This window comes from Callospermophilus lateralis, chromosome 13, assembly GCF_048772815.1.
Source record: "Callospermophilus lateralis isolate mCalLat2 chromosome 13, mCalLat2.hap1, whole genome shotgun sequence".
NCBI classification, from domain to species: domain Eukaryota; kingdom Metazoa; phylum Chordata; class Mammalia; order Rodentia; family Sciuridae; genus Callospermophilus; species Callospermophilus lateralis.
In genome coordinates this window covers 67,820,499-67,843,371 of record NC_135317.1, presented here as the reverse complement: position 1 = coordinate 67,843,371, position 22,873 = coordinate 67,820,499, and the positions used below count along the sequence as shown (strand labels likewise).

The 22,873-nt window shown below is 36.4% G+C and overlaps 1 protein-coding gene across 3 annotated transcripts in view; it reads right to left on the bottom strand.

The window, feature by feature from the left end:
- Ush2a (usherin) overlaps positions 1-22,873 on the bottom strand; it is a 724,044-nt gene that overhangs the window by 89,180 nt on the left and 611,991 nt on the right. For all 3 annotated transcript variants that reach the window (XM_076831652.1, XM_076831654.1, XM_076831653.1), the window contains 3 exons: positions 17,092-17,250; positions 15,740-15,902; positions 3,760-4,111 (listed from right to left, as the gene is read on the bottom strand). In XM_076831652.1, the coding sequence (XP_076687767.1) occupies positions 3,760-4,111; positions 15,740-15,902; positions 17,092-17,250 (674 nt within the window). The remainder of the gene's footprint in view (positions 1-3,759; positions 4,112-15,739; positions 15,903-17,091; positions 17,251-22,873) is intronic.

Below are 22,873 nucleotides of genomic sequence, written 5' to 3'. Positions count from 1 at the left end.
CAGTACTGAAGGGTATTAGTCTGAAGAGCCCCTAGGAATCTTGATATCTGTGTCTTTAGGAGAACCTACTTAGACCCAAAGGGAGATGGCTTTTCATGAGATTGGGAGAGAAGCTAGTGATGCATTAAAACCCACACTCTTTCCATTTCTCCTCTCCTGCTGCCTCTGCTGCTGCTGCCACTGCTCCTGCCAACACATACGCTCCTCACCCCCATGGAGGGCCCCCACTGCCAGTTCTCCATCCACTGCCACCACTAGCAGGATTCACGCCTGCATTGCACCTGTTTTATGTGGCTCTCCCAGCAACATCCACCTGTCTATAAACAACTCTGGGGGGACCTTGGGACAAGCTAGTGATGGCTCCATACCATGGGCAATTTATTGGTGGGCCCTTGTGAAGAGATGGGATCCCAATAAACAAAGGTCTAAATGAGCAGCATTAGCATCATCTGTTGAAAGTCTGTGGATTGACTGCAATCCTGCAACTTGTGGGGAAGAACTCTGTGCCTCAGTAAGAGCTAATGTGGTTTTCCTTTGCTCTGGAGAATTTCAGCCAGAGTGGACAATAGACAAAAATGTGAATAGTTTTCTCAGGCAGGCACAGGAAGGGAAGAAGATGGTGATGTTTAACTGAGGTAGGAATTAGAGATGTTGTAAGTAGATCCAGGAAGGTTCTTAGAGAGAGATTTAAAATGAAGTTATCTAAACACAAGCAACAGAAAGAAACAAGAAGCTTAGAAACCCCAAATGCCCAACAGTATTAACCTGTGACTCAGACTCAATTACCCATCTTCACCCACAGTTGCTGTTCACCCAAGATCCCAGTCTTATAGTAGGCCTTGACATTACAGTTGAACATAGTACTGAGTATTGACATATTGAATATAGCTCTCAATGACAATTTGCCAAATTTGATTGAATCATCAATAATTTTTTTCTTGACCCTAAAGGTCCATTGCACTAGTGTAGAGAACTTATGCTGTTCTGAACAGAAAGAGATGGATTGAAATTACAGGAGAGGGATTTGGTTAGAATCAAAGGAACATTCTCTGCTGGTGAAGAGTGAAGGATGGTGGATAAAAAGTAGATCCTTCTTCTTTGTCTTTCTTAAAGGGTTGAACACCATTTCTATGTAGGAAATGTAGGAATAGAACAAACTCAGAGATAGTGATCTACTTTCCTGATGACCTCTTTCAAGGATATCAGTCTATAAAAAGTCATAGTAGCCTGATGCCCAGAGTACTTGGCCTGGTGATCAAAATGTTGGAACACTTGGCCAGATTGCTTTGTAGAAGATGTCCTTGGTTGTTTGAGAAGCTCAGATGGGACCGCCCTGCTGAATCTAATGAAACCTTCTCTGGGGGTTCTCAGACCAAAGGCCAGATTTTGGGGGATCACTTGGAACATACATACAAATTCAAAATAACATAGAGGAATGCTATTCCTATATATTCTGATTATTTGTGGCCTTACAAGGAGTAATCTTTAGGAAAAAAATAGACAATATGTCAGGAGAAGTCCATGTGCAAAGTACCGAATATAGCCTATGGCTAAGGGTCACAGGCTTGCCTCTTTTTCAGGAAATTTTTGGCATTATAAAATTAGAGCTTAGAAAAGTAAATAAAGAATGAAGTTCATAGATTCATCAGATAGTTTAAATAATGTGTTTGAATACAAAACTAGCTCTGAAGAAGAGTATTCCAAAAGGATATTTCTGTAGAACTGTTTGGGGAATTAAAAGATTAGGCTTATATTCCTAAAAGTCATATTTTGAAAGATCAGAGATTTAAAATTATGTCAATACTGGTTCTTTCAATAAAAGCCTATTTAAAATAAGATACCTCATTCAGAAAGCTATTATCAAGAGTGTTTTAGCACGCTCATGAAAAGTTTTACTCTAAGTTGAAAGTTTAGAATATAAGTTCTATGGACATAGTAAAAAATGACAAATTTCCCCATGGATGACATCAGCTGAAAAAAAAATCTCTACACTAAAAACACTGCTATAAATGAAATTATGGCACTTGTAGGTAAATGGATGGAGTTGGAGAATATCATGCTAAGCGAAGTAAGCTAAGCCCCCAACACAAAGGCCAAATGTTTTCTCTGGTAAGTGGATGCTGATTCATAATGGGGGTGGTGGGGAGGGCAAGGGAAGAATGGAGGACCTTTGTATTGGGCAGAGGGGAGGGGGGGAGGGAGGGGAGGAAAATACGGTTGGGGTGGGAAAGATGGTGAAATGAGATGGACATTATTACCCTATGTATGGGTATGATTTTATGAATGGTGTGACTCTACATCATGTACAATCAGAGAAATGAAAAGTCGTGCTCCATTTGTGCAAAAAAAAAAAAAAGAAAGAAAATAACACTGAATCTAAAGCTTATAATAAAGCACCTAGAAGATGTAATTTGAAAGATCTTGTATATAAAGATAATTTAGTATGAAATAGAAAAAGTATCAATTCTGATAAAAATAAAAATTTTTCTAATATTGTTACTTTACTCACATGTTGTTTATTTTTTTTAATCATATGAGAAAATTAAACATAAGGATGGTGAGAAAGTATTATCTTCAAACTTGCAATTTTAAAAGAGTATTCTTGAATTTCATTAAAGTATATTTGCTGAGTATTATTTAAGTATTTTGATAAAGATTATGCTGTACAAATATCATGTATATTGGGCTTTCCAGACGTGAAGGATATAAACATAGTTTGTTTTTTTTAAAATAATGCTTTATGCTGTCTGTTCATTCTGATCTTATTTATACGGGTTTTTCATATTTAATAGTGTCTTGGCGCATTTTGAAAACTATGTTCAAGTCTTAAGATCATAACATTTAATCTTCTCCGAGGGCTTCCTGCAGACTTCCTGGAGCATTTATTGACTAACACTTTTGGTATTTGATATTATTTTCTCTTGTATTGTGGTTTATGACTATTATTTTTTAGTCATATTAGGTGGTGGAGTTTGGGATCTAAGTCCCAGTGTAATGGACATTACATATAATTCATCATTTTAATTTTTTTTTCTCATACGGAATTCTCATCTTTCTACTATTGTAAAATAGAATGCTGAGACAAGGACTATAGTGTTTCTGTGCCTCTCGTAGACTATCTGGGTACACCCAGCATAAAGAAAGCTCTCAGGAGATAACAAGTAAACTGAAGTAAATTGTTTTATGTATCAGAGGAGGTCTGACCCAAATAAAATCATACAAAGGCCAGATTGCTTTGTAGAAGCATGTGCTTTTTATACTGTATGTATATTTTATACATGTGCCTTTTATACTGTTATACTGTATGTGACCTTCATGGTATATATATATGTGTTTGTATGTATGTATAAAATGATGTATATGTATACATATACACACCTGTATGTAAGTAGCTCTTGGAGGAAGTAGAAAATTAAATATTTTGGCTAATTTTATCTTAACCTTATTCCTATGAGATATAGAAGGACACACTGAATTATCCCATTTAATGGATGTGCAAATGGTAATCAGGCAAAGAGAGCTTCATTTATTTGCTGGTAGTAATACAAATTAGTTGTGGTCTACACACGAGGCTCTAGTATTTCTCAAACTCAATTCGGTATCTTATCCTTGTGACCACATTGCTTCTTTTCATATGTAAATTTTTAAAAATATATTTAAACTCTAAGCAAAGAAAAAAATGACAAGCAGGATAAGAAAGTGAATTTCAACATATTAACTGTATAATCTGAGTACTGGTCATTTTTTCCAAGTTCTTACCGGCACTGTGAAAGCATGCATAGAAGAGCTGCTAAATATCGGATCATCTGGTCTCTCTTGGTAGACCACACGGTAGAGGGAGATAATGCCATTGGGAGATTCTGGCTCTGTCCAATTCAGCAGAACGGAATGAGCACTTGTGGCTTGGACCCAAGGAGCTGGCAAAGATTGTGGTGGGGCTTCCAGAGTCCGTGCAGATGCCCATGGACTGTCCACTGAGCCCCTGGAGTTGTGGGCTCTGACCCGGTATTCATAGAGTGTGAAAGGCCTCAGAGTCTCTGCATCAGTAAATTCTAGGGCTCCTGCTGACCAGACAAACAAAAGAGACTCCTCTTCCATGCCAGCAGGACGTCTAAAAAGAAAGCAAGCAAGCAACTAGTGACAGATGCATACTTCAAAACAAGGTTTGTAGAGTAAGAAATTACCTTGTGGAAGAATTTATCACCTTAACTTTTCAACTCCTCCTTCATGATGTCATGATGAAGAAAGAGCAAGTAGAAGAGTACATCAGAGACCTGACTCAATATCATTTTCTTAATACAGTTGACATAATATGTGGTGTATATATGTGTGTGTGCATATCTTTATATACATATTTGATTCCTTACAAAAGTACATATAATTAATGGAACATGTGTGGAAAATACAAAATAGTAAAACATCATCCATAATCATATTTTGTTCTATTACCTTTTAGACTTCTTTCTTTCAAAAAAATCACACACCAGGAAATACACATAGTATTTTTAAATTTTGAAAATACAGAAATATAGGTTAAGTATTATTAACCAATTTCTATGTATTTTGCATGTTTGTGTATGCGTGCATGTGCATATGCAGTTATGCAGTTACACTAGGGTTTTAGTTTTTGCACAACTGGAACCATATGATATACAATCATTAGAGGTAAATATTATTGGGAATCTTCACATTTTTGTAGTAGGTGGTCTGCAGTAAGGGTTCCAATTTGTTTAAGTTTTTCTGTATTCATGCCTTTTGCAATTTGAGTTTGGCCATATGACTTTGACTAATAGGACAGCAACAAATGTGTTGACTACAGAGACTGGAAAGGTATTTGCACATTGAGGCTGGCCCTCTTGCTGCTGTTGGCCATATGAAAAAGCCCAGGCTAGCCTGCCAGAAGATGAGGAATCACCAAGGGAAATCTATAGCTCTTACTTTTTTACCAAGCACATGCAATTTTGCATTTGTTTCTAGGGTGGTTGAAAAAGTGTTTTGAACTCATATCCCACATGTCATTTATTTTCTCTCCCTTTGAATCTTCTATTCTTTAATTAAACCATACTTACTGACCTTTCCAAGTAAGGCCACTATTTCTTATTGTTTATCGTTATATTTATTGTTATTATATATTAATAAACCTTATTAAGCACTTACATACAATACCTTGTCTCAGGGATACTTAGATGAGCATCCTGTACCTGAAGGAGCATGTAGCTAAGTGAAGGAGATAAGCTGCATGCAAATTAATAAAAATACCATGATAAGTAAAATAATAGAAATTCAAGTTAGAGAAATTTAAAGGGAAAAAGGCAACTTTTTGATGTCTCCTTGAAAACCTATTAAAATTCAGAGTATGCTAAAAATATTCTTTCAACTGCCTGAGAATGAGATTATTTAGTTTCATCTTTGGAACTAAACATCCAAACTGAACTAAATATCCAAACTAGTCTGTGCCTATTTTTTAGGTACTGAATATACAAAGTATTAAACATCAAAGTAATAGAAATGTCAATTTTTTATGATGGCCCCAAATATCTGGTATTTCCTTGAAAACACTTCTTTGCTCATCGGGATATAAAATCATGATGCAGATCTGACAGAGAAGTTCCTGCAGAATCATCTTTCGTCTGTAATCTCATCACCTGAGCCCAGTAAGTGTTCAGTATATATTTTTTTTCCAAATGAATGGCTAAAAGCCATATAACTTCATGAATTTACTGTACCTCTGCCTCATCTTTATCAACTCTTATGTCCTGTTAGGGTAGAAATCTAGGTTGAGGAAGGATGTTATATTTATTGTTATAAATATTTATTGTTGAGATGGATCCTCTTATTTCAGCTCACTTTTAATTGACTTTATTTTCCAGGCTGTTAGGAGTATTTAATTAACATGCTCTTCAGATGCTGGAAAATGTACATGCTGCCATATCAGATTAACTAGTTCCATCAAAACCTAAAGGGTGATTAAGATGAAGTACAACACGGTACCTTTCACAAAAAGGAAGGATATGTACAATGTTTAGCTTTGGGAATTTGATGATTCTCAAGTTGATAAATCACTATGACCTAAGTATGAGCAATGACAAGCCTGCTGGAAGTCACAGAGGCTTCATGGATCCCACTCAGTGACCTGCAATTACAGTTCGGCAAACCACCTCATTATTACCAGCTACCACGTGCAGACCAGATTCTGCACTCCATGTAGTTTTGCAGAGTTTGGCCTTTGTACTTGCTGCAGATCTCAGGTACCAGGTGTGTCATTGGGAGGGATTCATTCTAATGAGAACCCCAGGGCTCATAGCCAAGGACTTCTCTCTGTGATTTATAAAAAAACACGTGTTTGCCAGGAATATAAGATAGCAAACAAACCTATAAAGATCTATGGGGATATAACATTTTCTATTTTGTCTTACTTTAGCCTTACTATGACAATTCAATTAATTTTTATTAAATTCTCCTGGATTTCCAGGTTGAGATGTAACCGTGGTTTTCATACAGCTGGTATTCTTAAAAATTTTGCCTGAGAGTATGAATTTTTAAAATCTCTAGTACTTAAGAGATTAAGTGGAAAGTTAGCCTCAAGTTTATCCATCAAAACAATTAAAGGATGCAGCCTTCTCAAGTATCTGTCAGTACTGAATGCTTAATAAATTAACATCATGGAGGGGAAATGTCCCATCTGTGGGCTAGGAAACACACTCTCCTTATGTCTGAATGAACCTCGAACAGAAGTGGTTGAGTAGACCACAATTATTCCTAATCCACCTAAGATTTAGGATTCAACTAGTTATTTAACTGGAAGTGTTTCCTTCTAAATATTCCTGTGTTTAGATGAATCACATTTTCAGAGCTCTCTGAATAGTCAAATGGTTCTTTTTTGCTTATGCTGATTTGGGAGATGCTTCAGTAATGTATTATTCCAACTGGAGTTAATTTAATATTGCCTAACACTAAGGGAAATTTTAAAAAGCATGAAAACTGGGAACTATATGTTTTAGAAGGCATTCAAAATTATGTCATTTCAGTGTGGGAGTTCTGTACACCCTCAGCAACATCACTGCTTATCTTCAAGAGCAATTAAAACAAAATCCTAGAACCCAATGCATTTCCTATAACAATTTTAAGATTGTGAAACTGCTACTCTCACCCCACGAAGAATATTAAACATACGCTGAATTTAAATAAAAAGGCAGAAATACCTGTAGAAAGAGGAGACAGGGAATAGGTCTTGGCTCTGCCACTTAGTTTGATGATCTTGAACAAACTAGCCTTGTTCTCTAGTTTCCATTTCATTTTGTAAACAGGAGTTAATCACCTCATAGTACAAAGCCAACCTTCCAGAATTCTTGTAAAAATTAAATCAGGTGCAGTAATGCACATGCAAACCATTGGGCAAAATGTAGTGCATGACACAAATGAAGTTATAGTGAGGATGTTCAAAGTTGTGCTCAGGGAGACTTCTGGCAGTTAAGGAAAAGCGACACTGAACAGGGTGATCATTCCAACAATCCACATGAGAATACATGCAGATCCTGAACTAGATTAATGGTAGAAGAAATGGAAACATGCATGATTTACAAAATGCTTTGTGAAGGTGGAATCTCCAAGCTTTGTGGTGTGAGTGGATGTTCTGGCATCAGGGGGAAGAGACATCAAATTCCCCAAACTTAAAGACTATCTTTTTTGAAAATTTTTGAGACTTTCCATGTAACTGGCCTATGCTTATCATTCAGGATTACCTCCTGAAATTTCTATTCCCATTTAATATTCTGGTCATAATCAAGTGCTGCTTATGGTTCCCTTGTATTCCATGATATTTCATGCTTCCATGGCTTTGGCAGCTGATAATTCTTTTTGCGAAGCTTCTTTTCATGCTCTTTCCAATTCTCCTTTCTGTAGGTTGACTCCAACTCACTTTTTAAAACTTTATGGCCAACACTACTTTCTCTAAAAATGTTTTTCATTGGCTTCTTCCTTACACTTAAACCTATCCTTCCATATTTGGTTTTTATGATTTTGAAGCTGAAACCTTGAGATCTTCATTTTGACTTTGCCAGCTGCCTGTATGTTGGGCTCTGTCAACAGGCTAGCATCAGAGAGTGATCGGGAAGCTGAAAAGGTAAAGAAACTGGCTCCTTCCTATTTGCTTTGTTTGGTAACTGTTAATGTGAACATCTCCCCATCAAGGACTCTTCACCTTGCAAGAAGTCATTCCTTTCCCCTCCACTAGGAGCAGATGTTCCCAGTAGGCATTTTTTTTTTTTTTCTATGCTAGGAAAGCCAACTCCATTTCATGCTTTCTCCCCCACCCAGATATCTGCACCAACAGTAAGGCCTTCCCCTCCTCCTCAGACATCCTGGTCCCAGGCTCCCTCTCCTAAATTCCTAAGTTTTAATGATACTAACTACTTCCCTTTGTTCCTTTAGTCCTAAAGTTGTCAGCTGTTTCTTGCAGCTGCCTCTGTAATGATACCACAGTTTTCCTTTTAATTCTTTGTTACCTAGTTAATAGATATGTAACCAGTTGCTACTAATTGCTTACATTAAATTCTTTCTGATAATGAAACTTGTGTGGCTTTTCTTTCCTGATCATACCTCAATTCTTACAGAAAATGATGATGATGTTCATACAAAGAAGGAAATGAAAAAATTATAAGGAGGGTGATGATAGATTTGTATCTGGATTCACTATAAGTTACTATGTTGCCTTTTACTATGCCATGTAATATATCAATTGTAAAAATTAATTACAGCCAGGGGTGGTGGCACATGACTCTAATCCCACCAACTTGGGAAACTGAGGCAGGAGGATTGCAAGTTTGAGGCCAGTCTGGGCAAAATGATAACACTGTCTCAAATTAAAAACAAACAAACAACAAAAAAGGACTAAAGATGTAGCTCAATCATAGAACATCCCTGGGTTCCATCCCCAGTATGATGGAAGAAAAGTTAATTAGAAGATAAAGATGAACAACAGAAGTATTTGAAAGAAGCTTCCCTAACCTGTTCTTTGGAGATAAGCACTATTAATATTATTTTGGTGTTTAATTATTTAGACATTTTTTCACAAACATATAAATGTAAAGAAACTTATATACTTAAAGAAAAACAGACTCATACTAGTATAGTATTGTGCAATATGTTTTTTTTAATCTGTTATTATCAAGAACCCCTTTCTTTCCTTGATATATATATCATTATATATTATAATGGTTTGGATATGAGGTGTCCATCTAAACTTCTGTGTTAATGCAGAAATATTCAGAGGTAAAATGATTAGATTATGAGAGCTATAGCCTAGTCAGTCCATCCTAATTTGAATGGACCTGGGTGTAACTGTCAGGTGATGTGTGGCTAGAGGAGGTGGGTCATTGTGAGAATGCCTTGGAAAGACCATCCTTGCTGTGATCCTTTTCCTTCTCTCTTTCTACTTTCTAGCTGCTATGAAGTGTGCATCTTTTCTTAATTGATGCTTTCTATCGTGGTGTTCTGCCTCACACTGGGCCCAAAGCAATGGAGTCAGCCAACCATAAACTGAACCTCTGAAACTATAAGCCCCAAATAAACATTTACTTCTCTAAGATGTTCTTGTCAGATATTTTGTTCACAGTGATGAAAAGCTAACAGAAATTGATAGTGGGAAGTGGGGTTGTTGCTATGACTAACATGAACATGTGGATCAGAAACCTTTGGAACTGGTTTGTAGGAGGAATTTGGAAAACTTTGGAGATGCAGGGTGAAGAAGCCTTAGAATGTTGTAAGCAGAGCTCAATGGACAATTCCGGTGGGCGAGCAGAAGACCAGAATGCCAATAGGAATGTGGAAAGTAAAGACTGTGCTCATGAGGTTTCGGTGTGTGTGTGTGTGTGGGGGGAATGAAGACTCTATTGGGAATTAAACTAAAGGCCATTTGTGTTATGTTCTGACAAAAAATTTGTCTAAATTTTCCCCATTTCCTGAGACATTGTGTGAGGCCAAATTTAAAGGCAATGGACTAATTAATCTGGCAGAGGAAATTTCAAGGCAGCACAGTATTCAGGCAGTGGCTTGGATATTACTATCAGCTTTTATCCAGGGTTACTGTGAGAATCAGGAGTAAAAAGCAGAGCAGAAGGAATTTAAAACTTGTGTGTGTAAAACCAGGGTTAAGGAAGATGTGATTGTTGAAGAGATTACAGCCACTAAAAATATGCTAAGTACTACAGAGACAATAGGAATGATGACTTGAGGGCATCTCAAATATTGACAAAACCATGCTCATTGCAAGCTCAAGGTTATAAAAAGTAAAACTTCCCTTGAGAAGAAACTGGGGGCACCCTATTTATGGGGGCCCTAGGAAATTGTTTCACTATTTTCAGTCATCCTGTCACTCAGAAGCCACTGCAGCTATAATTCCAGAAGGCCCAGGTATTTCTGGAGCTGGCACCAGACCTTGACGTAATTCATATGGTCTCATACTTCAGAAATGCAAGATGCTGGAGTTAAAGGCTCATGAATGCTTCTACCAATATTTCAGTGGAAGGCATGGGAAGCCAGGAGAAGTTCTGCAGGGTCAGAATCTCTGTGGTCTTCACTTTAAAGGGTGATGCATGAAACTGGGAAGTTGAAACTGAAGCTGAAATGGAGACCCTAGGACTTAAGAGATGCCAGTAACATGAACTGTGTGTCAAGGAGAGCTACTGGCTGCAGAAACAACCAGGCTAAGAGTGAGGGCATGAGCATTGCAACTGGCAAGGCTGAAGGGGTGGGGCTGCCCAAAACTTTTTGGAGAGAACTTCTTGCTGCCATGTTTCCCAGATGCTAGACTCAGAGCTACAGAACTTGTTTTCTCAGCTGGATTTCAGTCTTGTTTTGATCCAATCAATTCTTTCCTCTGTTCCTCCCCTTTGGAGTATAGGTGTTCTCTTTGTGTCACTGTATATTGAATATATGTAACTTCTTGCTTTTGATCTTTACAGGGGCTCATAGTCAAGGAGTTTGCCTTGAGTCTTAGATGAGATTTTGAACTTGGACTTTTGGGCAATGCTAGAACTGCTAAGACTATGAAGACTTTTGGAGGTGGACTAAATGCATTTTGCATCGTAAGATGGCTGACCTTTTTGGAGGTCAGGGTCACAATGCTATGGTTTAGATATATGGTGTCTACCCAAAGCTCCTGTAATAATGAAGGAATACTCACAGATGAAATAAGTAGATTATAAGAATTGTAATCTAATCAGTCTATTCAAGTTTGAGTGAACTAACTGGGTAGTAACTATAGGCAGGCGGGGCATGGCTAGAGGAGATGGGTCTCTGAGGGCATGCTCTGGAATGGTTCATTTTCCCCATGGCTGCTTTCACTTTCTCTCTCTGCAACCCAGCCACTATGAGCTGAGCAGTGCTCTCCCATTATACTCTTAGCCTTGATGCTCTGCCTTACTCTTATCCCAGAGCAATGGAGTCAGCTGACCGTGGACTGAACCTCTGAAACCATAAGCCTCAGATAAACATTTTCCTCTAAGTTGTTCTTCAGGTATTTTGGTCACAGCAAAGAAAAGTTCACCAACACAATCTACAACTGCCAAATTTGGCTTACTAAAGCAAAGCTTTGGACAACACATCTAGGGTATTATATTATGCTTCAAACTTAACACAGTACTTTTACATGTATTATTTCATTTAATTCCTACAAAATTCTGAGAGGCTAATTATCTCTGAAGTTTATCAACATAGTTTTATATAAAAATGGAATATAAGATAGCAAGTGATTTGTCCAAGGTTATATAACTAACAAGTGGCAGAATCCACATGACTTGAACACAAATCCCATGCCCTTTCCGCTGTATCACATTGCTTCGTAATTTTCCCCTTAAACCTTCAATGGCTCACACTGACTTTAAATAGAATCCTAAATTCCTTAGTCTCATATTTAAAGCCTTCCAAAATCATTGAGGGAATGTAAATTTTCCCCATAAGCAGTACTGGCTTTAGTCAAACCTGACCATTACTTCAACCCTAGGCTATACTGCTGGAAATTTTGCTTATTCTATGTTTTTTTCACCTGAAATGTCTTCCTTGCTAGGCTTTGCTTGTTAAAATTCCATCTACCATAAACTAAACATAATACAAAATTCTGAAATGAAGTAGATGACACACGAGGATTTGGTATGGTTGGCATATTAAATTAGTGATTTATGAAATAAAGTTGATAAATTAGATAGTTTTTTTTTTTAAATGAACACCTGGTATTATCTCATTTTGTTTGTTTTTCCAGTACTGGAGATTGAACCCTGAGCCTCAAATATGCTAAGCAAGCACTCTATCACTGAGCTCTACTACTACACTATAATTCAGCACCCTGCACCCCTAGTACTTTTGACATTTTTATTTTGAAACAAGGTCTTGCTAAGTTGCCCAGGCAACCCTTGAACTTGCTATCTCCTGCCTCATTTTCCTAAAATAGCTAGGATTACAAGCATGAGCCACCACATTCAGCTTGATGTATTATTTTTAGTATGATCACAAAGTGAGATTTTTCTTAGCATATAAGAGCATAGGCAAATCAACAAAAAATATTTCATTAGAACAGTAGGGGTAGTATGATTCTGTTTATGTAAAGGAAAATGTAAATAGAAAACATTAGTGTTAAATAAATAGTGTTTATATCTATTGATGGGAAATATATATGTCATGGGTAAGTCATAAAGAGGAATAATAACCTTTGTAATCTTCTATATTCCTAAATATTCTTTTCCCAATAAGTGTATTTTTTTTAGTAACCTAAATAGATACTAAATTTTTGTTTTGGAAGTTCTCATCTCAGTAATGTAGACTTCATGAAATCTTCCCTGAAAATTCCAGAGCAAGAGAAATGCTGTCTCCTATAATTTTTGGGGTGACTATCTATAGTTCTCACATTATATTGTACTTTTTGATTTTCTTATTTAGCTTGTTTTTCATCTTTTACCATAATGAAGATCACTAGTAATAGGGATCAGGTCTTACAGTTTTGGTGTCTGTCTTAGTAGGTCTATATATTTATGTATTTGTCTCTCTATCTCAATATCCCTTTTTATATTTTCCTATACAACTTAAATTGAATTGCACCAAAATTCCTTTGCCTTTGAGTCAATGCTCACCTTTTCTTAGTCAATTCAGTCTGCTTAATTATCCATTGAACAGTTATTTTTAGTTCCTTGCTTGGAATATCCTTCCATATCATCATCCTTCAGAACCATCCTAGATTTTATGTTTTAAAATTTTCTAAATACTCAGAAGGAAGGTTCATATGTTTTTTTTCTATTTTACAATATATGCAGGGTGATTATATAATTTTTGTCTTTTAGTGCACATTATTCAAATATTTTTATTTATTTAAAGAGAAGCCTTATGAAAACATAAACCCCGATGCAACTGCATTATGATTAAAATGGAAGATCATAGGGGAAGGAGATAATTTTATTACGTGTTTTGTAAATTCCTAAGATAATATCTTTAATGGATTTTTATAGACAGAAGTTTTGAAAATTTTACCTTTTACATGGTTGAACATATAAGATAATGGGGCATCATGAAGAATCATCTTTATACTATATTAACTCACCTGAGAGGAGGCAGCAGATGTCTAAGGTGGCCTGTCTGTATGTATTTTGTCGATTGCAAAACACTAACTTAAATGTTGTCCCTATTCTTTATCAAAAATCTTGGTAGAAAATCTTTCTTGTGACTTACACATAGTCCAAAAGTAGCCTAAATGAACAGGTAGACTAAGCCGGAGGAGCAGTTGCATTATTTGTTCTAAATAAGTTGTTTTCTTTTGTTTTAAAAGTCTTGAACATCTCTCTTAATTTGGGAAGACGATTTTTAACAGGATGATATGTAGAAGCAATAATTCCATTGTTTACAATGGAATTACAGGAGGGAAAATAACCGGAGGAGGTGAGTACAGAGTGACAAGCACTTTCAAATGAGACTGGCAAGTTTATTCCCTGCGATTTAATGAAAATATCTGCATAGGCCAAACCTTGTCTTTGGTTTGAGTTAAATGCATTTCCTTTGGTGGTGATAGAAGAAAGAGCAGGCAAATGATGAAGCAGAAATTACATGCCATAACCTCCTCAGAAATACTGCAGGCTTGTGGCTCTAACTATAGGAGGGGCCCTCTGTAGTCTCAGAATGAAAAAGAACGATGTGTCTACATTCTATTTCTGTCCTTACAAATTTCTGATTTTTTCTGCAGCTATCTAAGAAAAATTTGATATTGTTGTTGTCTAAGCACATTTAAACTTCAGCTGAAATAACTGCCTAGTGATTCATGCCTATGTAGGTGAATATAACGATTGTATCTGGAGCCCCAGTGCGCCATTTTCATTTCACTTTAAATAAAAAACAAAATGTATCTATGTCAGTCAGTGCCCTTCTGCTGTACTCAGAGGTATCAAACAGGCTACAATTATGATTGTGAAGTGATTGTGTCACATTGGAGGAAGGTTTATTGCTTTTGAGTCTGCTAGGCAGTAACACATTCTGTTTCATATTACTCTTTATATCATTGTTTGGCTGTGACTAGAATAATCAAATGCCATCAAATGCTGTCAAATTCAATTTACAGTATTTTTCATTGAAGCGGGCTTTCTGCATTATATTTCCTGTTTTCCTTCTCTGGAGCTGCCATGGAATAGTGACTGTAATCAGGAGCTTTATTTACAAAACCAACAGAGTGAAGCCACGTCCTGGTCTCTAACAGATACTTTATTTCCCTTTATTCAGAATAGGAATTTGATGTGCTTTTCTCATACAATTAGCATTAAGTAGATGAAAGAAAACTATTTCAAGAGGCTGGGCATTTGAGAGCCTGCACTGATGTGCTTAGCGTAAAATGTAAATTCACATTAGCCATTTTTACATGTTCATGTGTATTTGAATCAGAAATATTATTCTTCAAATTACTGTTTGCTGAGAAGAAATTTGGCTGGCTCATTTTCGGTAATGTCATTTACATAACCAGAAATGCAATAGTACGTTCTCCTTCCTCAGTTTTCCTACAAACCCTTACTTAGTTCATCATGGAGGACAGATATGAACCAAAAAGGGTTTCAATACCTGAAGTTGAAGGAGGAGACTGAAGTTAGTTTCCTTGAGTGCCCAGGTTGGAGGACCAAAGAGGGAGGATGGGTGAGGCTGCGGGAGGAGGGGTGGGGGCTGTCTGCCTAATGCGCATGCCTAGCTTTGGAGTGCTGCTGGCCATACACTGAGCTGGGGATGCCAAGCTCTCAGTAAGCCTCCAGGCTTCATTCTCTCCCTCTCTCTCCCCCTCATTGTTTCTTCCTCTGTCCCTCTCCTTCCTCTTTCCCCAGCCTCCCTCTCTTCTTCTGTCTCTACCTGATCTCTCCTTTGCTCTCTTCCCCATTCCTTATATTTCTTCTTCTTTTTCATTCTGGTGGAATTCTCATTCTGATTCCTCTTCTGGAAACACTTTATTCTTTTAGTAAGGGAGTCTCTTACAGGCTCAGAGGGCTCAGCTTTCAGACAGATCTCAAATAAAACTGTCACAGAGTAGCAGCTGTGGCTTTTCCCCCTGGGATCATGTGTAAAAATTTCCAGTATCAGTGTTAGTCTTCACCAGTAGGTGCTCCAAAAAAAAAATCCCAGGATGTCCCTCCATTCCTTTATTGAAACAGAAATTGTGATTGATTCTAATACCTAGAAGAGCACACATACTTAAGTAGCTAAAAATAATAGGAATAGTCAACTTTACCTGTGAATTAAGTAGTTGATGATGATTCCGTTTGGTTTGTTAGGTGGCATCCATTTAACCTCTATCCGAGATGACCCCAGCGCCTTGAGAACAGGAGAATCAAGATCCATTGGGGCTGCTTCAGATGTTTTGGCAAACATCCTACTGCTAACTCCACAACCTCCTTGAAAAATAATTGAGGTCTTTAGTGACTTGTCCAGCAAGGGAAAGATTCACATTCGTATATAGAAAGGTCAGAATATCATAAAAATATTTTAATCTGAACTTTTGGATATATACTTACATACATATTTTAGATCAGTACTATAAATCTCTGTATAATTTGATACTTAAATAGGGAATCATTTTTGGATAATCCATGAATTAACCACTTATTTAAAAATTCACAGGCAATGAAGCATATGTTTGTCTGAAGTTTCTTCAGTTTATTGCAGTCATTCTAGCCAGAAAGTGATAATTTCCTTGAATTTCAGAAGTGCATATGTGACCTACATATATTGTATTCCTTTCCTTTTTCTTTTTTGGTACTGGGAATTGAAACCAGGGGTGCTTCACTCCTGAGCTACATCCCTGGTCCTTTATTTTTTATTTTGAGACAGGGTTTCACTAAGTTGCTTAGAGCTAAGCTAATTTGCTCTGTTGCTGAGGTTGCCTGGGTATATTAATATATGTATCTATTAATATATCTATCAATCTCTATACTCAATGTAAAATGGAGATACATAAAAAATTCTCTTGATTCTTGTTCTTTCTCCTAAATCTCAGTTTACATTTAACTAATTATCCATTTGGAGGAAAGATGTGAACAGGGCAGGTGTTCCTTAAGAAAACACAGATGATTCTTTCACTGGCCGCAGCCTGAGCCAGGAAACTCCAGGTAGCAGTTTAGGTACATGACACAGGGTTTAAGAAAGCCCTGTAAAATACTTAAGATTCATTTGGGATGACTCAAATAACTTTTAAATAACCTCTTCCTCCCTCCTCCTGAATAAAATTTCAATAAAACAGAGGTGAATACATTTTCTATATAATTTTTGTAATAACCCATTTTGTTTTATATTACCAATGGCTCCTTTGTGTGAGCTAGGTGTTTTTCTTTTAAAGGGCCTTATAAAACAAGACTTTCCAAAACTACCATTTTAATATGTTTAAATATTTATGATTTAATGTGCAGAAATGCAAAATGCTGTACTCGATGCCTGGCTCTGATTTTTCTGGGTAAACAGTCCACTACAAATAACTGATGAAATGTTAATCTTTGTATTTGAACTGAGAATTGGTTCCTTTTTAATGAAAAAAAAATATGAAATACTTTTTCATAAAGGCCCAGGCCAGGAATCTGAAAGACTCACCATGTTGACATGCTTGTATCCTTATCTCGTACTGTGTGAATGGAGTCAAGTTATCCAGAAGGGTGGATTGATGGTGACCAACAGAGAAAGTCTGAGGTGTTAAACTCCCATCGCTGAGTAAGACATTGTATTCAACAGGAATTTGGGGGATGAGGATCCCTTCATAGAGAGGGAAAGAGGGAGAGAAAGAATCATACATGTTCATTATACAGAAGGGTCAACATCTGTCCTTTAAGAACAGTGTATATTTAATACTTTGTAATTGAAAGGTGAGTGATTGCTTAATACAGCAATTAAAAGCAGCATAAAACTCAAGTTGGAAAGTACTAGAATATACATATAAGAAGTAGGTAATGTGCATCACCTAGTTTTCAGAAATTGTAATAGTCCCATTTGAGGATATAGTATATTGGCAAATAAAAGCAAAGGAACATTTCATTTAAAAAAATACAAGGCAATTAGGAATGGCGTCATATATTATTCCTAGGCTTGCTTACTCTTAAAGTAAATAAAAAAACACCCCACCAGTTTTGCTTGTGACAATATTTTTTTCTGGGGAGTGTTGTATATGCATCCTGTCTGACGTGGATCCTTGACATAATAGCCCATAAAATATCTAAATCCCAGTCTACCTAGAGCATTCTCAGTGTGTTAATTATTGGGTCAGGACAGTCCACTCTGTCAGTGAGACTTTTATGTCTTATACAATATGAAATTTGGGTTCAGTAACTGTCATTTTCCACCACTGCTTCCTAAAAAAAAAAAAAAAAAAAAAAAAAAAAAAAAAAAAGGTCTAGTCATTTTAGCCTCTTCATAATCTATTTGTATAATTAAGTGCCTCCTTGGGTTGTATTTAGTCATGACAACATGCACACCTTTTGGAGGAGGGAATAGAAGCTTTGATCAAAGGATATCATGGAGGCTCTTATTACATTATCTCATTGATCTGGGAGATTTTAACACTTATGGCTTTAGCTATTTATTTACCTTATACTTAGTAATTTTTTCTTATGATAGAAGCAAAGGAAGGGACAGACATCAACAATGAGAAAATAGCACAGGAGTCAGAGAACCAAGAGGGGTGTGATAGAAAGAAGGAAATGTGGCTTTGCTGTTTGAAGACGTAGCTCCAATGTTCGAGGAGTGGAAGAGCTATCACAGACTGAAGATGCTCAGGATCTTGGGTAGGATAGATGCAAATTAAGAAGTCTCTGAAGAGGATTTTGATCATTGTTGGGCTAATGAACTGTGTCCCGTGGGAAAGGCAGTAAGTAGTTTGTGCTGAATTTGGCAAGTCAAACTGAGAAGATTTATTTTCAATCTAGATCATCCTACTTTAACTCCCTGTTGAATGTCTTAATAGCTTCAGCTATCAGCCTGTCATTGATTCCTGAATTCTTTTCTTGGAACTGATTAGATGCCAGGAAAAAACAAATGATGGACCTACCACCAATGGTCCAAAGTGGATATTTAAAGTTCAGAAGACTAACCTTCCTAACACATAATGTGAATAATTGTGGACTGATGTAAAAATATTTTCATAAACAATATCACCTATTTTTTGAATATCATTTTGGCAAAGTTTGGGAAATGCTTATCTAAGCCAAGGGAATCCACAGGATCTCACTTTTCCTTGTCCACAAAAACTGGGTATGAGTTTTTTTTTTTTTTCCCCTAAAATGTATGAGACTAGAACATGATATGTACAATGAGTAGTTAGGACAATTGTGAGACCCTTGTAGAGGGAAAGTCTCTGACATCACCTCAGAGTAAACTGCAGAAAAGGTTCATGATGATTCCCCAGTGCATTGAAAAGTACTGTGATCATGATGTAGTCCCCGTGCAGCGTGGTTTTAGTCCCTGGCTATTGCCTTAAAATGAATTCGCTGTGCATAATCTGCCCTAGATGCAGGATAAAAAGTTGGTTCAGCTCATGACATTTCTGCTCAGAATCCCATAGTATTTTTTTCTCCATGCATGAGGAAAAAAAAAAGATGTCATGATAAAGATTAAATGCTTTAAAATCTTGAATTCATTTTTTCTCTTTATTGGTACAGTGAGTACACATAATGGGCTTATTTAGAAGATATTCTTTAAAGCTTAATTCTCCACTGCAAGACAAAATGGGGAATGTTTTTACAGCTCCCAACAAGGCTGCTATAATTAAAACGAAGTTTGAGAGTTGGATGAAGAGAATTGATTATACAGACCATTTGAGACTCTCAGTTCATTAATGGGTGAGGAAAACCTAAGTACTGTGTTAGAGGTAAAATAAAGAGCAATATAATCAGGCTTCCCCCCCACTTCCTCTAAAAATGTTCTTCAGAGAGTACTGCTTTGAGGTAGTAAAAAAGATTGAAGAATGAATTGGGGACCCTCTCAGTTTGCAATTTGACCTTTCAGCAAGAGGATGTGTTTATGGAAATTTCTGTCTGGAGTATTCTGGAATGTCACAGCATCCCACCTCACATTTTGGGCACTTCTCCTTATTGTAAACCTGACACGGTCTGTAGAACAGTGGGAAAAGAGGTTGCTGTTTGTACCTGTATGTTTATGATAAAATGAAGAGAGGAAGAATCACTTGGACATCACACTCATTATGGAGATTAGCGTTCAGTGCTTCCTACTATCCTGGAATGTAACAGTGCATTGCTTTCTAGCCACCATGAGAATAGTGCAAAACATTATCCCAAATGATAAATTATTATATATATATATATATATATATATATATATATATATATATATATATATATATTTGGATATAGGCAAATGTAATGGAATATAATGCCAAATTTGCATTATATGAATTTGTAAGATAAAAAAGGAGACAAGGAAATTGCAAATTTATAGTGACTACATTAGACTATTCTCAAACCTCCTAGGATTACATGATCATTCTGTCTTATTTGTTCCTAGGGTATATTTTATGAAAAAGTTTATGAAAATATTTATGAAAAATATGCCATCAAGTTGTTGAACTAGACAATCCAGAGTGAATCCGACAGATCAAATACTTCTCTTATTTTTTGACTGATCACTGGTATTTTAAGCAACCTCTATTTTAAGGAACCCGTCTCCTATAAAATGATAGTCCTATTAGCTATTTCATAGAGAGTTGTGAGGATTATGTTAAAAATATATGTAAAGAATTTGAAAACATTCCTGTAACAGAGAAGGTCCTAAATGAGTGATAGACATCTCTACAAACCAAAATGAAGTGGAAAAAAATGAAATAAAAAACAAAAACTACTAATACTGTTCCCATGTTCCCTCAAACACCTCTGAACCCTTTCAAATAAAGTTTCTATTCCAACTACAGGTAGGCAATACATTCAGTGTATCGTCTTTATAACTGTGTGTGTGTGTGTGTGTGTGTGTGTGTGTGTAGTGTAAACATACACACATACACACACACAAACACACACATTTGGTACCTGGAATTGAACTCAACCACTGAGCCATATCCCCAGCCCTTTTTTGAATTTGATTTAGAGACAGGGTCTCACTGAGTTGCTTAGCACTTTCCTTTTGCTGAGGCTGGCTTTAAACTCTAGATCCTCCTGCTTCAGCCTCCTGAGCCACTGGGATTATAGGTGTGCGCCACCATGCCTGGATAATATTTTGTTTTTGTTTTTTATTTTTTTAATGTGGACTTGGATATGAACAAGCTGCATTTTTATGAAGATATCTTGTTATTCATTCTCAGTAGTAATTGAGAGTGGTCTTTCCTCCAATCCATCTGAGGTCCCTTTACTATGTTTTGAGTCTGTATCTATTGGTCTGCTTCCAGAATTTCCATCCTTCCAGAGGAAATGTCTCCTCTCTAAAGGTCAGGAGGGTCAGGAAACAAAACAGCACTTCCACCAAGTTTCAAATGGAGACACGATCTCAATTCCGGTTTAAGCATGGCTAGCCAAAGCATGAACCTGGGATGTATATTTTTCACATCATGATTAATTGGCAATAAATATCCTTTACATATACCTATGAGGTGTGGATCCAGGAAGTGCTCCTGTAAGCCATGAACATGTCAGATACTGACATACATTTAGGAAAGAGGCCCCCCTCCACTGTCATAATTTACAGGACAGTGACATGAAAGTCTCTAGTGTTGCTGTAAACCCTATACCATCTGCAGTGAGTCTGAAACGACCGGGCCCCCTGGTATTCTGATGACTAAATGAAATGAAATGGGCATATTTGTTAGAGTCAGCTGGGAGGCCACACGACTTGGTTAGTTCCCGAGTTCATAAATTTATGTCAGAGCAAGAGGAGCCTTGGAAGCTCAAGTGAACCAATTTACCCTAAGTGCAAATGGCAGTTTTGTTATTTGGTGTCAAAGTTACCAGTCGCACAATGACAAGCTGCCATAACACATTTTCTTGTTCACTAAAGAACAAGGATTTCGTCGGTTAATATTCCTTGCAATGCTCCTTTTCATAATTTACAACAACTAGATGCTGATAGGTTATTTAACATTTATGAAGTTAAGATGTAATCAGAAAAACCCTGATTATCTTTACAAATAAAAAAGTTAAATTATTCAACTTTTTTTTTTCTTTCTCCGTGGCTTCATTTCACAGCAGGTGCATACTTTACAATGGGACAAGTCAATCAAATAATCCTTTTTTAAATCTTTTTTTTTTTTTTTTTTTTTGGAGCTGGAGCAGGAACAATTCTAAGAGGAAAAACTATTAATTCTGTTTGATTGTTGCATTTGCTTCAAAACACTGGTTGCACTTAAAACATAGTGCATGCTTTTAGCAACCTGGCCTAAATTCTCTTCTGTATAGGGAGAGTATCTCGATTATGTCCTTGTGGAAGTGAAAAGAGGTACTCTTGAACACTTCCTTTCCAATTGCATGGAAAGTTGACCTATGCTTATAACAGTTATCAATAGTTATTTGACCCTTTCTACCTTACTAAATGGTAGGATTCCTGTCAGGAGGGACAACATCTATTTCTCTTTGCAATTCTGTAGATCCAGTATCATGCCTTGCCCATGAGTAGGGATTAGTAAACATATTTTTAGTTGAAAGAATAGAGGAATCAATCTATCCAGAGATGAAATATATCCCATGAAGTTTTGAGCTACAAATAAAAATTAACCTAGTGGGTTACTGAATGTAGTCCTGTACACAAGTTTTACTGTCTTAATTCATATTTTCTGTATCTAGAGCAAAATTACTTTTTAGCTTTTTTTTACTGAATCATAGAAGAACTTACAAAAATTCATTTGCTTTCTGTATTGTTTAGATGGCAAAATAATGAGAAAATATGGCCTATGTGGATGCTATTTTACATCTATTTGATGAATAATCTGGAGAAAATAGCTTCAAATGTCTAATTTGACTTTTTTCATTAGTACAATGTGGAAAACAAAAGGGCGTACTACATTGTTACAAGCACTAAATGAGATAAGTGTTTATCTCTTAGCAAGTGCCAAGCATATATTAAAACTCAATAATGTAAGATACACTTGTTAACATGTAAAATAAATCCAAATAATTAAAATGAGCTTTATATTTTCTTCCAAAAGTCACTAATCTGTGTCATTCGGTTATTGCATTTACAAGAAAAAGTAAGACAATTGTCAATGTTGAATCATCCCAGTTAATGCAATATGAAATTTTTAGAAAGCTTAGTGCCAATTTTGAGTTTAAATAGAAAGAGTATCATATAGTACACAGCAGCCCATGAGCTATCTGAACTCTAAGGATGTCTAATGTCTTCAGATAGGCCATATTGTGACTAGCTAAGCTTTAATCAAACTTGATTA